This window comes from Lathyrus oleraceus, chromosome 2, assembly GCF_024323335.1.
Source record: "Lathyrus oleraceus cultivar Zhongwan6 chromosome 2, CAAS_Psat_ZW6_1.0, whole genome shotgun sequence".
Lineage (NCBI taxonomy): Eukaryota > Viridiplantae > Streptophyta > Magnoliopsida > Fabales > Fabaceae > Lathyrus > Lathyrus oleraceus.
The window spans coordinates 137393428-137410235 of NC_066580.1; the positions used below are offsets into that span (position 1 = coordinate 137393428).

The window sequence follows — 16808 nt, forward strand, 5'->3', positions numbered from 1 at the left end:
TTTTTCCCAGTCATCAGTTAGTGTCTGGTCGATCATTGTTTGATGTCCTGTCAACATCATTGTTTGATGTCCTGTCAACATCATTGTTTGATGTCTGTAAACATCATTGTTTGATGTCCTGTAAACATCATTGTTCGATGTCCTATCAACATCATTGTTTGATGTCCTGTCAACATCATTGTTTGATGTCCTGTCAACATCATTGTTTGATGTCCTGTCAACATCATTGTTTGATGTCCTGTCAACATCATTGTTCGATGTCCTGTCAACATCATTGTTCGATGTCCTGTAAACATCATTGTTTGATGCCTGTCAACATCATTGATCGATGTCCTGTAAACATCATTGTTTGGTGCCTGTAAACATCATTGTTCGATGTTCAGTAAACGTCGAGTTTTCTCCCAGTCATCAGTCAGTGTCTGGTTGAAAGTGTTACTCTGAGGAGTTTGGCATCACGACGTCAGATCAGCAACGTTCCCCAGTAGTGCGATATTGGAGGAAATGTTTCCGTCGGACAGAGATGGAAATAATATCAGAAGACGTTACGCGGTCAGCGCGATTCCGGGGTTCAAATGGAGAAAAGAAATGCTGAGGCATGTTCTGGGGTTCAAACGGAGAAAAGGAGATACTGAGGTATTTTCTGGGGTTCAAATGGAGATTGGAGTTGAAGATTATATCCGGGATGAGGTCCTCAGGATTATCTTCTGTTCATGTGTCACCTTAGACTCTGGCTGAGGCCAATGGAGGTCGTTATAGGTGTCTTCTGAGGAAGAGATACACATGTTACCTTCCTTTGTGAAGGTTTACCCTCTGATATGTCGCCCTCAGAGTGGTTTGGTGTTATTTCCGACATTGCCAGCGGAATTATCACGAGAGATTGGAGATCGGGGTTCAAATGGAGAAAAGGAGATGTTGCGGCATTTTCTGGAGAACGGGGTTCACATTGACGATTGCGAGTCATCGTCAGGCGACTGGGGTTCAAATCGGAGAATGGGGTTCATTATTTTGGCAAACAGGAGAGCGGGGTTCAAATGCGGTGATCCGAGGATCATTTGCGCAAGAGAAAAATTTTGGGGATCAAGAAAATGGAAAAAATAAAGAAAATTTTGGGGTTCAAGAAAAGAAAAAAGAGAAAGAAATGATAATCCCGAGCGGATGTGGTGTTCAGGCCATGGTTATCCCTGCGTTACCATTTATTTTGGTATCCAGGTCGACAGTTTCATTTCGGTGATCAGGCCGACTTCTCCGTACCAGACGGATTTTCTTTCAAGACTGCTTCTTCGCCGATTCTGACAGGCGATGTTAATTATTTTCCCATCAGAGTGCAAATTGTTCGTCTGTTCTTGGTATTCAATCACTCTTCATCCTGATCATCTGAAAGCCGAGGCTATTCATATCGACAGGTTCACAGTGGATTGAATAGGGGCAGCTGTAACACCTCAAAATTTGCCCTCCTCTTTTGGGACTAGCATAACATATTTGCATATCATTTTAGGTCATTAGGCATTGCATATTGCATATCATGTGGTTACATTGTGCAAGTCATCCTCACAAGTCTTGATCAGAAGATGAAGAGGTCATGGGCAAGCCCAGGGTTTTATTGACTGGTCATTGGCCATCTGAGGATTGGGCTATGAATTAGGGTTTCATGATTCTCAAAGGATATTGGTCTTCATCTTGTTTGAAATGATACATCATCATCATCATGGTTTGATTTCATCAAGTGTTGAAGCACATTCCTTGAGATTAGGATTTTGACCACTGGTCAACCCTAATCAGTTGTATTGGGCCAATCAGGGCATGATCAGGAGATGGGGTCTATGATGTATAGGGGGAACTACATCGCCCTGATCCTTGTTCCAGACGAGGTATGTAGGCAGGTGGTCGTGCGAGACCACTCCGGGCAACCTTTTTCTTTTTTGTGTGTGTTTCCCTGTTATCTGTTGTGTGTTTGGTTCGGATGCCGACGTAAGTCCAGTGATTGGCTGTCGGGCTCCACGTTTGCCCTTTTGGGTGTGTTTTGGTTCGGATGCTGACGTAATTCCATCGAGTGGTTGTCGGGCTCCATGTTTGCCATCTGTTTGTGCGTTTTGTGTTGTTTGGCGTGCGTAAGCCAAACTACAGTGACTCTGATTCTCGTTCCCGACGAGATATGTAGGCATAAGACGCGATGTCCTATCGAGCTCCCTTCTCTTAACCCCACCTACGTTCCCTGTGTGTGTGTGATGTTTTAGCAACCTATTCTTTATTTTAGAACGTGGATCCCGTCGAGTACGACGGACGTGAGGGGTGCTAATACCTTCCCCTTGCGTAACCGACTCCCTTACCCTTTCTCTTTGGTCGCGAGACCATTTCCTTTCCAGGTTTCTCTGAGCGTTTCCTTTCCCTATCTTGGGATAAATAACGCGCAGTGGCGGCTCTGTGTTGTGTTTTTGTTTTAGCCCCGCCGGTTGTTTTTTCGCGGATGCGACAATATCCTTGACCCACTACGTATAAGCTTCCTTGTCAATGTAATTCTTCTTTCCTAACTCAGATTTCCCTTGAGGACAAACTTCTCTCCAAGCTCTGACAATCTTCCTTACCAACTCTGGATTATCAGCCCCTTCATACAAAACAAACTCCTCCACATGCTCGGAATCTGGATTGCATTACAATGGATAATCTTGGATTGTAGTTGATTCCAACCTTTATACCTATGAGGGGCACATTGGGGAAACTTCCATAATTCAGGATAATCTTAACATCATCATAGGCTCTAGAATACCACATAATATCATTAGCAGTTAGAGACATGATCCTCTGAGACCACTTGAGATTGTCCTTGTTCTCTACGAAAGGACCCTTGTTGGATAGGTGCGAAATAAACCACCTATACAACAAAGGAACACATCACACCACCGTACCTTTCTTCTTCTTCTGAGTCCTCATATGAATAGTGTAATAAGTTTCATCGAGAAGTGCAGGAACCAAATTTTTGGACAAGAAGATGTGAATAGATGCAAGGTCCACATAGTCTTCCATACCAGGAAAAAACATTATCCCATAGATGAGCAAAGCGAAAACAACATTGTAAGTTTTCCAACTCCCAACATCAACAAAGGCAATGCCTTCTCAACAAAAAAATTCATAATAAAACCATGAGTTCCACCCTTAAGCTTAAGGTTAAGCTCCACTTCCTTATTCTCTAAATGCAAAGCTTTAGCTAAAAGATGAGACTCCGATAGTTCCTTAGTATTGACAAAAGGAAAATGATCCTTAATTACGACACCTAAGATATACGAGTATTCCTTCAACATTGGTGCCAACTGATAATCCCGAAAAGTGAAACACCTCAAGGGAGGATCATAGAACTGCACCAGGGTATGGACTGTTGTAGTGTTCACTTCAATGTTGAGAATACCTAGGAGATTCCCATAGGCCTTATTGAAATCTTCTTTGTGATCCAGATCCAAACGAGTTCCCAAACCCTTCAAAGCTTTCAGTTGGGGTTCCACAAACTTGTAACTGAACACACTTCTTCTGCCAGGATTCATGCTATCTCAAAGTACTCAACAATAAACTAGGCTCTCGGATTCATTATAAATGCATATGCAAAAAGAGTTATATGATGTAAATGAGGTGTTATGATATGCATATGATATGCAATAGCATGGCCATATTTTGGATAATCTGAACATTTTACGTGAAGTCGGCTAAAAAATATGACATTAATGGAGAAACTACAGGTATGCAGGAGCTTGGTTTCTTGGGAAAAAACAATATTCCACTCACAAAGGCTTCCCCAGAGTCATGGAATCAAGTGAAAATACTTTACCGTAGTGATTTCTCACATGACAAGAGTACCCCTAAGTGAATCTAGTCTGAGTGTGGGTCTCATGCCAACCCAATGCACGAAATACAGGTCAACACGACTATCCACAAGTCTATCTTGTGTGTATACTCAAGATCGGGTGTAGATCTTCTCTCAAGTATCATCAGCCCAACCCAATAACAACAAAATAAGATATCCATAATGGGGTTAGTAACAATGCAAAATCTAAAGCAATAAAACATGTAATAAACATACATAAATCTAAAAGCAGGAAATCATGCAAATAAACACCCAAGCCAACAAGAACAAACAAAACTAGGCTCGACCCCTTCTAGCAACTAGGTTGCAAGAGTGCTCCCCATCAGAGTTGCCAGCTGAAGTTATTTGAAATATTCCCATCGAACGCATCACACGCTCGAAGGTACAATAGAGTCACCATCGAACTTTACTTATCCTAAAAGAGGGAAGGGAAAACATCGAAAAAACCCAAGGGGAAAAAGAAACATAGAGAAAGGGGTAAGGGAATCGGTTATGCAAGGGGAAGGTATTAGCACCCCTCACATCTATGGTACTCCATGGAAACCGTCTTGAATGCTTTTGCTTGGATGGGTGTTGCTATCTTCATGTACCTGTAAAACAAAAAATGGGTTAGAAAAAGGGTGCTCGATGAGGATTGGGGCCCTCATGCCTACGTATACTCATGGTGCAATGAGAAAGCCAGAGCCTCGTAGTTCAGAGAACCAGAGAGAGAAAGGGGAAAAGAAAGAAAAGTGCTCGTTAAGGATTCACATCTTCATACCTATGTATCCTCATAGTGCAATGATAAAGTTAAAGCTTCATAGTTCAGAGGACAAAGACTGAGAAAAGATAAGACTGAAGGTGGTGTTTAAACCAAAATGAATAGGATGTGGGTTAACCATAAAGGTGTGTCCCAAAAGAAAAGGAATTGCAATGGTGTTTAAACCAACATAAAGGAAACTTATCAAAGCCAGAGACTCACGTGACAAGGGTCTTACCAAAGCACTGGGTGTAACATGGTAAGAAAGAAAAGCAAGAACTTGTCAAAGCCGGAGACTCACATGACAAGGATCTTACCAAAGCTAGAGGAAAATTTGACAGTGAACTAACGAGAATTGCACTAAAGTGTATGAATAGAGGCAAATACTATAAGAAACTGAGTCATTTGTCCCGTACTTAGAGATATTCTAGATAAGTGTAGGGAAGATCCCCTCTCATCATTTTATATTTCTTAAGGCTCATGGCATGCAAGCCTAGTCAATGACTGATAAAATATTGAAGCATGTTCCCAAAGATGCTTGGTGGAGACGAGTCAGATGAATGACTGCTGATGAATGTTGTAGTCTACTTAAGGCTTGAACTTGTTGAGAGGCTAATGCTCCAAAATGACAGAGGCAAGTTTCATCAAGTGACCAAGGGGCTTATGGTCACTTGGCAAAAACAAACGGGAAATGTAACAGATGAAGGGATTTAGTATATCAAATGTGAATTTGATCAAGCCAAACCAAAGGAGTATGATTGATGAATAAACAAGGATGCATGAACATACTAAGCTAACTTAGGATCTCATTGTTAGGCAGCCCAAGAGAAAGCCATGAGTGTGCTAATCCTTACCAGATGAATGCAGATGCAAGAGTTATAAAGCAGATGAAACAAACACACAAACCAAGGGTTTAACAAGAACAAAATGCAAGTCAAATTGTCCGCAAGGTCTTAGGGTCCAAGATCACTCAAAGTCAGATAAAGGGCATAAATCATAAGTCAAAGTCCAAAGTCCAAAAGTCTTCAATACTCTGGATCGAGCATATGATTAAGATTAGGTCCAAGTACCTTTATCATATTTTAACTCATTAAGATTAACAAGAAAGTAACCAAACAAGATAAGAGCAACAAATAAATATGATAAGATGAAGTGATATGATGATAATGAGACATGAAATTAAAGTGCATTAAGTAAATGACATAAACTTAAATAACTTGAATTAAATGACAATAATGTAAATGGAAATAAGGTAAAGAGCAAAATTAATGTTAGAAGTTAATGGTTAGTTAATGATATCGGGACAATGACAATGTATGTGTTAGACAAGTTAGAGAATTAACACCAAGTTAATTTCAAACAACAACATCACACAATGAGTAAAGCAAAGGAAAGAGATGAAAGAGGGAACTAAATGAAAGAGAGAATCAAGCCAATTACATGGGATCATTCTATCCTCAAATCAAAGGACTCAAAATATGGCGCATTGAGGGTTAACCTATCATTGATACAAAATATTAAAGATGATTCACGATCATCTATCAACAATTTTAGATCAAAGATCAACCTCAAATCCATCTATCAATGATTTAAGATGAGGAATAAATCATCAACCAAGCAATCAAGTCAACTTAAAACAACAAGTGGCCAACAAAAATCAACATAAAATGATTTAATATTGATTAAATAAAGAAAATAAAAGAAAAAATCTCAAAGAGGGGTCAAAGCATCTAATAAAAGTATAATAAAAATATGGAAGGTCAACAAAAATATGAGAAGTTTGACCTCAAAAGTCGGGGTCAAAAATATTTTAAAATGGTTAAAATAAAAATACAAAAAGAAAATTAAAAAGAAAATATGAAATAAATACAAAAATTATTTTAAAAAAAGCAAAAAATGACATGAAATAGAAATTTTTATTGAATTATGAAAAAACTGGGATTAAAAAATGATAAAGAAACTATTTTTAATTAATTTTAGAAGAAAAAATAATTAAATGCAATAAAAAGAGAAAAGAAATAATTCAAATCAACGACTATGGGAGGTGTCACGCGCTTATTGGCTGGGATATTTGAAATTGGCTCCAAAGCGCGCACACAACTTCATCTTCAACCTCCAAATTTGGATTTTGCAACTTCATGAACTCGTGTTTTGAGCATGAATCAAACATGGATTCAAATGTGAAACACCTCATCGTTCATATCTCACTGCATCAGAGAAATTGATTTGCTATGAGTAGGGAGAATTTGCTCAGAAACTTGAAGAACCCTAATTCTTTAAAGTAAAATTAAATGGTTAATATCAAAAAGAAATGACAAAGAGGTTAGAGTTTTTGATTAGTGGAACGTCACGAAGAGAATGGTAACTTATTTGCTTGAAATGGTAACTCGTATCTACCTTATCGATTGAAGCTTCGGAAGTCAACAATGGCGGATCCGGAAGCAAAGTTGTAGAAGGATTAAGACCAAAGCAAAGATTCAAACACCTTCAGAGGATGTCGATGAAGGATTTAGGGCAAATAATATGAAGGAAATGAGTTCAAATTAAAAAGGAGAGTAACTGGTTTTTTGAGGTATCGGGCTTCAATGGTGGCAGGGTTTCTTTTTGACTTTCAAAGCTTGGAAATGAATGCAATAGCTCCCACTATTTATAAGGAATTAAAAGGGATCAAAATACGTGTGGAATTGGCTCGAATTCGTGTGAATTGAGTGAGAAATTTTCGAATTTCGAGCGTGTGAAAATTTGGTGCCAAACTCGTGCATTTGGAGTTTTTTAGGTCGTTTCAAGTTGTCTTCAGATGCGTTTGGTCATGGGTAATTGGTTTGCACATGTGAGAAGTGGTCCCAAAATATTTTGTGCAAGTTTCCACATTATAGGCCAAAGACCAAAATAGAGTTGGATCACCAAGTTCAAACCTATGCCAAATTCAATCCACTAGTGTATTTTGTAATTTTCTTTGAGCCAAATATTCACTTCATGGAATAGAACAAGATGCAAAAAGAATCAATCCAAATGTTCACCTCATTATATAATATTTATGTATGATTTTATAATAAAATATATTTAAATTTTTATAATTTTTATTTAAATGATATTAAGTATACTAATTTTAACTAAATGATTAATAATATTTGAAGGAGGCTAGTATAAGTATTTTAGCTTTTTAAACTTTAAATATAAAAAAATAAAAACGTGGCAAAATTTAAAGGAGTCTAATAGAGGTTTACTCGGTAGTATTTAGTTTTTTAAATATAAGATTCATAAATTATCATCATAAAGTTATCACTACATATTACTAGTACATTACAAAGGCCTCTCACCTTCCCTTCCTCTTTACTAAACCTCATCGAAACCAAAAAGATAAAAATAAGCCCAACCTCTCAACCACCTAACAACCTAGTATCTCTCTTTACCACATTAATACAATTTCACTCCCTTAATTTACAGTTCTTCTCTCTCTCTCTCTCATGGCAAAAGCTTAAAAGAGAAGGAAAAAAAGCTGAGGACATCCCCAATCATAGCACACATGCAAATTCACCACCATCCACTTTTTCATCTCTTCCCTCTTTCACCATTCACCACCCACAAAACCTAAACTTTAATCTATCCAAATCTCATCCTCTCTTTCACTCTATTCATCCTTAACATTAATTCAAAATATCAAAAACAAACAAACCCCAATCCCCCCATTTTGTTCCTCCAAAAAAAAAACCCCAAAATCACCCATTTCTCAATCCCCACAATCTTCAACCAAAAAAACCCCCAAAATCCTCCCTTTCTTCAAACCCATTTCTCATTTCCCCAAGATCCCAAAAAAGAAAGAAGAATCACTAGAAGATCAAAGATAGTATTTTTTTTTCAATCTCCCACCTTCAATGTGGCGACCGTGGGGAAAATCAACGTCTCGGATTCACAGCTCCTCTTCATCCTCATTACCCTCTTCCCCATTCTCTTGTTCTTCCTTCAAAGACATTCAAACCCTTTGTCTCGATGAACCACCTCAACAATCCTTACCTTCTTCACCAACCCCAAAATACCCTATTTTCCAAAGAGTCCTACTCGCCAACTCGCTCCTCCGAACCTGGTCAAATCAACTCCACCAACAACCACACAGATTACCCAGAACCCGCTCTCACCCAGAACCAAGCTCCGAACCAAAACCATCACCATCAACACCAGAACCAGATCAAGAACCAGAACAAGAACCATCACGCAATGAATCCACCCACGCGCCACCGCTACTCTCTCCAACTCCATCACTCCCGCCACCGATTTACTTTCCGGGAACAGAACAGCGCGTGGTCATCTACTTCACAAGCCTGCGCGTGGTGAGACCCATCTTCGAAGACTGCAAAAGCGCACTCGCGATCCTTCGTGCCTTCCGCGTTAACCTCGACGAACGCGATGTGACCATGGATTCCTCCTTTTTGACCGAACTGAACCGGATAATGGGTCGAACCGGTTTAAAACTGCCACGTGTATTCATCAACGGAAGATACGTTGGTGGAGGCGAAGAGATTAGAACAATGCACGAGATTGGCGAGCTCAAGAAGTTACTCGAAGACTTGCCCGTAGTGGATCCAACTGAATGCCACGTGTGCGGGGGTCACAGGTTCGTTCTGTGCAACGTGTGTAACGGTAGCAAGAAGGTGTATACAGATAAAGCTGGGTTTAAAATTTGTATTGTTTGCAATGAAAATGGTCTTCTTAGGTGCCCTCCTTGTTTTTCTTTTGATTTAATTAACAATGAAAAAATTGAATGAGAATTTTTTTTTTAATTTTTTTTCATTGATTAGGTTAATTTAGTTTTAGTGTTTGATGTATAGGTCTAACAATGTATGATATTTTGAGTGTGTTTCTATCTCACTCTGAAAATGGTTAATATTTTTAAGACCATATGTTAGATAATTTGTTTTGTTTTTATTAAATTTTAACATTTTTGCTTGTAATTTTATTAATATTTTTTGGATTCCTTTTTATGCATTTTAGAAGTGAAATTTTGGGAATGATGGGTGTGTTGTGGAGTGATTTGGAAGGTGCAATTCGGTGGTGGAAAATGGTGTAGCAACTACAAAGTTTTTTTATTATTATTCCTTTATAACTATTTGTTTTAGTTAAATACATGAGCTGTATGTTTGTATAAAGTGGTGTTGGGACGCCATAGGTGGAAGCAAATGTTTGAGAAATTGCATAAATGTCCAAATCCAAGTCACTTGTGTCTTTGCTTTGACAAACAAAAATGCAATTTTCCTTCAACTATGTTTGTGTCAAAATCTTTTAAATTTATAATATTGGTCATATAATTTGTTTAGGCAAAATCAAGGTCAACAGTGATTTATATATAATAGCCATGCCTCTTAATCTAAGGAGATATTTTTACACACTCAAAAGTGACCATATCCTAAACATGCAACTTGCGATGTCACATACTTTAGGTCAATTAGAGCAGTGGTGCAATGGTCACATCTTTTCTCTCTTAATTTAATTTAATATTTTACTTTAATTATTTAAATAAAAAATATAGTTTTTTAATTTAATTTAATATTTTACTTTAGTTATTTAAATAAGAAATATTAGTATAAATTAGTCTCTTAATTTCATTTTTATTATCCTACTTGATCCCTTCTATCAATTTCTAGTCAAAAAACTTGATCCCTTCTATCAATTTCTAGTCAAAAAATTTAAGTTATAATGACGTGATGTGACAACAAGATTATTGGTACAAATCTAAAGCAGTATATGTAGTTAAAAACTGATACACATTAAAACAATGAGGATTCCTCGAAAACAAAACTCCCGCAGTTTAAATAATATATTAGTTTTTAATTTTATATATATATATATATATATATATATATATATATATATATATATATATATATATATATATATATATATATATATATATATGTTGATTCATATTTGTATAAATGTCCTTGATGTTATGCCACGTCATCAGAATTTAATATTTTTTATCTGACGAAATAAATCAAATAGGATAATATAAATGAAATTAATGGACTAACTTGTAATATTTTTTTAGTTAAAAGACTAAAGTTGAACATTAAATTAAGTTAAGGGACTTGATGACTAATTATACTTTTATATTTTAGGTCAATCAGAATATTGGTAGTAAATTCGAAATATGGAATCTCAAAATTTGTGTCTTAGTTTAAACTAGAACCGTCAAAATATATTCATATAGACCTGTCCGTCAAATCTGAAAACTCACAGAGTATAAGATTTAAAAATTAGACCTATATTTTGTAGGTTGTTTTAATCAGATCCTAAAACACTCTCTATTCACTAGAACAAACTGGTATGGACCATGGATAACTCATTAAACCGGGGTAACAATAAATTTAAAATGTTATATTAGTATTTATGCTGTCTCACGTCAATATAATATTTTTTCATATCTCATTAAATCTTATCTATATTCTATTTAACATTTCTTTTTTAAATATTATATATTAGTATAATTAATTTAATATTCAATTATTTTGTATTTTACTTCAAAACTTTCTTATATTTTTTTTTAATTTTAAACATTTAATTATTAGTATTATTATTATTATACAATTTATTCATTATTTTTAAAAAAATATTATAATATTTATAAAATATAAAATAGTACTTTAAAATAATAATTTTTTATTATATTAATAATAAGTATTATGAAATTTTTATAATAATTTTTATTTTATTTTATTTATTTTTAGAAAAGTCTACTTAACACTGTCTCTAAAGGACATGACGGTCTCGTATATAATTTTTAATTTATATTATAATAAAAAATCCAACTCTAAAAAATCTAAAATCCGTCCGAGTTAGGTGTGTAGTCTATTTTCACAGTTTTAATCTAAATCGAGGATATCATTTCCTTATATATAATATTCATACACAAAATTCAATCTGAGGTGAATCGAACAAAATTAATCTAAAGTCGTCATTCTCACGTATTTTGATTAAAGTGCTTTTAATGAATCCTATTTTATGATAAAATAATTTTTTTTTTTATAAAACTAATAATATTGACAAAAGAATACGAACAGATAACTTCATAGGGCATGTTTTTCTACATGGAAGTACCACTAACTAACAGTCATATTATCAATTAGAGCAATTGTGGTACCTAATGGAACTCAATGATTCAATTGATTGATGAATAAAACATGTTCCGTCTTTTCTCTTTCAAATATCAAAATTTGTCCTTTTTCATTTGGGTGAGGACTGAAGAGGACAATTTAATAACCTTTTTTTTCCACTTGACGTCGTCCATAGAAATAAACTTTAGAATGAAGATAAATAAATTGCATGATTAGTATCTTTTACATAACTCATAATTTTCATTATAATTTGACCTTCTCATGAAAAAAAGAATTCTCCATCAAGTTCCACCTAGTGATTGCTCTTGAATTTTATTATTATTATTATTATTATTATTATTATTATTATTATTATTATTATTATTGATTAATTAGAAAAATAATATCAATTTTCAAGCAAGCTTATTCATGGGTTAGAAAACGAAACTGTGAGTTTAGCCCGTTGTATTGCTCTCTATTTCATCTTATTTTCTATCATTTTTCTCCTCAAATAAGTATGACAAAAAGATACATTACCGAAGTAATAGTCCAAGTTTCTGAAACTCATATAATGTGTATGGTTTTATTGGCTAAAACCAGTCATTGTTGTTTTCTATTGACTAAAAGTCATCACAATTCTTGGTCTATACTTTCTCTGAAAAATGAAATAGTAATAAAGACAATTCACTATGTTTGTATATAGCTAACAAATGTCTAAATATGAGTTTACTCTATGCATAATTTATTACAGTACTGTTTTTTATTTTATTCGGTTTGTTAGACAACATACTTATTTTATTCAACTACGTGTAATGTTAATAGGGGACTAAATCAATAAATTTTAAATTTATAATAGCACTTCTAATAATGTAATTTATATTCGAGTTATGTTGTGAGTTCCATTAAATGCCTTGAAACGGTTGAATTGATTTTAGTTCACATAATACAGCTATAAACTTATATAGGAACTCACCATTTTATTTCATATATTAATATTTAATTTTTTTATAATTTAAAATTAATTTAAATAATTTTAAGTAACAGAAATAAAATTATAAAAGTTAATTTTACTAATTGCTACTTTTAATAACGATTAGTTTGATTTAAAAATTGTTTTTAATAAGAGCTGGTTTGAATAATGACTATTTTTAATAATGAGACTAAATTATTTTTAATACCGACTAATTTGTACAACAATTACTTTTTAGTAATGACTAATTTGAATAAGGTTTAGTTTAAATAACAAATAGTTTGAATACAATTTACTTTTTATAAGATCTAATTTGAATATCGACTATCTTAAATAATAATTTATTTTAATAACAATAAGTTTGATCAATTGTTGAAGGGTAATTCGGTATTTTAGTATTTCGCATATATGACATTATTTTTTGATTGGGAAAAACAAGTATTTTGTGAGATCTGAGTTTTGCACAAGGTTGAAAATGAAAGGAAACGTTAATCTGAGTATCAAGCTTCCAGTGTTCGATGACAAGAACTGGAATCGTTGGATGATTCAGATGCATGTGTTGTTTGACGCTCAAGATGTTCTTGATCTCATCAATGACGGTTACGTTCAGGTTGCACTTCCGGCAAATGCAACGGATGTGCAGAGAAATGCTCAGCATGATTTGAGGAAGAAGGATCAGAAGGCGTTGTTATACATCCATTAGCGTGTCGATGTGAACATGTTTGAAAAAATCATTGATTCGACAAAGGCAAAGGCTGCGTGGAACGCACGGGTACGGTGCTATGGCGGTGATGCATCAGTGAAGAAGGTAAAGCTTCAGTCTCTATGCAAGCAGTATGAGAATCTCAGCATGAAGAACAATGAGAATGTACCTGACTACATCTCTAGAGTGATCCTGATCATAAATGAGATGAAGCCGTGTAGAGAAACACTCTCAGAAGAAAGCATCATTGAGAAGGTAATTAAATCTCTCACTCCTCAGTTTGATTACATCGTTGTAGCAATTGAACATTCTAAATATTTGAGCACCATGAGAATTGAAGAGATGCAAAGTAGTCTAGAGGCGTAAGAGTTGCGTATGACTGAGAGAAACTTTGAAATGGAGGTAGAGCAGCAAACTCTGAAAGTTGTTTTTAGTAAGAAATATCAGAAGAGATCTTGGTCAGAAGGCAGGAAGAGATCTGATGGTATTTAGAAGTCAGAAATCTCAACTTCTGGAAGGTTAAAGATTGCTCATAAGGGGAATGAGAAGTATGACAAGAAGAAAGTTTAGTGTTACTGTTGTAAGAAGTTTGGTCATTTCGCTGTTGACTGTTGATCAAACAAGGAAAGGAAGTCAGAAGAAGCAAACGTAGCTAGAGGAGATTCTGATGATGAAATAATGCTATTGATGGATTTTGAATCTGATGATACGTATTTGGCAGACTGGTGGTATATGAACACTGGCTATTCAAATCATCTTACTGGGAATAAGAAATGGCTAGTTGATTTTGACTCTGGGAAGAGGACCGAAATCAAATGTGTTGATGATAAATACCTCAACGCTAAAGGTATGAGAAATGTTAGAGTAGTTATGTATAATGGGAAAATAACATTGATTCAGAATGTGTGGTATGTTCCTGGCAAGAAAATCAATTTGATGAGTGTGGATCAATTAATTGAGAAACGTTTTTCAGTTACCATGAAAGGCAATCTTTTGAAGTTGTATGAATGTAATCAGAAGCTGATTATGAAGTCAGAACAAGGAAGGAATAGAATATTCAAAATGAATGTTAAACTGCAGACTCTGAATTTCTTAGTGTAATAAGTGTTGTGAAGGAAAGTGAGTTCTGGCACAAGAGATTTGGTCATCTGAACTTTAGAAGCTTAGGGCATCTGAATTCAAAGAAGTTGGTACATGGAATTCCTACAATTAACAAGCCAGAGAATTCATGCAATGTGTGCATGAGAGGGAAGCAACCAAGACTACCATTTGCATCTAAAATGACTATAAGATAAAATCATGCTCTTGGTGTGGTGCATTCTGATGTGTGTGGACCTTTTCCAGTATCTTCACTTGGAGGGAATAAATACTTTGTGTCTTTTGTTTATGAGTTCACAAGAATTACATGGGTATCCCTAATAAAGTTCAAACACGAGGTGTTTTCTGAATTTAAGAAATTCATAATCATGGTTAAGGATCAGTGTGGTCAGAAGCTAAAAATTCACAGAACTGATGGTGGAGGTGAGTATAACTCTACATAGTTTAAAAAGTTCTGTGACGAGAATGGAATTAAGCATGAGGTGACTGATTCATACACTCCTCAACATAATGGTCTTCCTGAAACAAGAAATCAAATTTTGCTTGATATGACAAGAAGCATGCTGAAGGAGAAGAAACTACCTCACACTTTATGGGGAGAAGTTGTTGCCACCTCAGTGTATGTGCTCAATAGGTGTCCAACCAAGAAGCTGAAGGAAATTGTTCCTTTAGAGAAGTGGACTGGAGATAAGCAAAGTGTGAGAGATATGAAGGTGTTTGGTTATTTTTGTTACAAACATGTTCCAGGTGCTAAGAGAAGGAGGTTGAATGACATAAGTATAGTTATGTTGCTTGTGGGGTATCACAATACTGGTGCTTATAAGCTCTATTGTCCTGTCACTAACAAGGTTGAATTCAATAGAGATGTCATTGTGAAAGAATCATAAGCATGGGATTGCAGTAAATCGCAATCCAACTCTGGTGCAATGTTAACACCTGAGTTAATATCTGAAAAGATTTCTTACTCTGAAGGAAAATCTGCCTCTGAAGGTGAATCAGAATCAAAAGCAGATTTTGAAAGTGATTTTGAAGGCGAGTCTGAATCTGAAGGTGAGTCTCACTCTGAAGGTGAATCTGATTCTGATCCAGATTATGGGAGTATTCTAGACTCTGAAGGTGGTACTTTTGGGGTTCTAGCATCTTATACTATTCCAACATCCGAAGGAGATCCTGAACAAGTTCAGAGGCCACAAAGAATCAGAAACATTCCAAGAAGGTTTGTAGAGTTTGATATGCTGCAAGATATTGAAGTAGACTCTGAAGGAGAAATTATTCAGTATGCCATGTTAGTAGACTATGAGGTGTTTGTGTAATACCAGACATGAAATTTGCTATGCATTTCGAATGGTTAGTAGGTTTATGAGTAAATCGAATTGGTCTCATTACCAAGTTGCTTTCAGCATTAGGAGGTATATAAAGGTGACTCTGAAGTATGAAGGTTTGTTTCCTTATGGAGAAAAGACTAATTCATAGTTGATGTGTTACTCAGATTCTGATTGATGTGGAGACAGAGTTGACAAAAGAAGTATTTCTTGATATTTGTTTAAGTATCTGGGAAGTCATATTTCTTGGTGTTCCAAGAAGTAACCAGTTGTTGCTTTGTCAATTTGTGAAGCAAAATATATTGTAGGTGTTGTGGCTGCATGTCAAGTTGTTTGACTTCTGAAAGGATCTAAAGATCAAGGTAAACAAGCATCTGAAGTCAATGATTGATAACAAGTCTGCAATCAATCTTGCCAAGAACCCAATGTTGCATAGGAGAAACAAGCATATTGAGACTAAGTTTCATTTTCTGAGAAGTCAGGTTTATAATGGAGTGCTAGAAGTTATGCACTGTAGCACCCATAAGTAGTTGGCAGATGTTCTGACGAAAGCAATAAAGACTGATCAATTTCTCCACTTAACGGATGGAATTGGTGTTATTGGTTTTGATTATTTAAATTTGTAATTAAGGGATGTTGTTGAAGGATAATTCAACATTTTAGTATTTCGCCTACGTGGAATTATTATTTGTGTATATATAGTATTGTAGCTATTAACAGTTGTATCCATTGAGTATTGTAGTGCAGTGTGTGTGCAACCATTTTGTTGTAACCATTCTAGCAGAGTAGTGGAAGTTTGTTATTCTTTATTTTCTCTCTTCTTCCATCTTCATCTTCTTCACCTTGTGCACTAACACCAATGACAAATTTGAATAACAGATAATCTCACAATCAGGAAAAACCTATTTATTATGAATTAAAGTGACACTAATTAGGGTAGGAAAAACGGACCCGGACCGTTGGACATGTCTGTTTTACCCTCATTTTCATGGGACAGACTAAGGTTTTAGGTTTGCACCCACTAATATGCACGTCGCC

The 16808-nt window shown here is 35.2% G+C and overlaps 1 protein-coding gene across 1 annotated transcript; it reads left to right on the top strand.

Annotated features, from left to right (window-relative positions):
• Nucleotides 1–7826: 7826 nt before the first annotated feature.
• On the top strand, nt 7827–9561 carry LOC127118500 (uncharacterized). Its single transcript, XM_051048711.1, has one exon. The coding sequence runs from the start codon at nt 8465–8467 to the stop codon at nt 9350–9352; it is 888 nt and encodes a 295-aa protein (XP_050904668.1). The 5' UTR covers nt 7827–8464; the 3' UTR covers nt 9353–9561.
• Nucleotides 9562–16808: the final 7247 nt, after the last annotated feature.

Excerpts from the sequence above, each read along its gene's own strand:
- LOC127118500 (XM_051048711.1), top strand. The coding sequence starts at position 8,465 with ATGTGGCGACCGTGGGGAAAATCAACGTCTCGGATTCACAGCTCCTCT.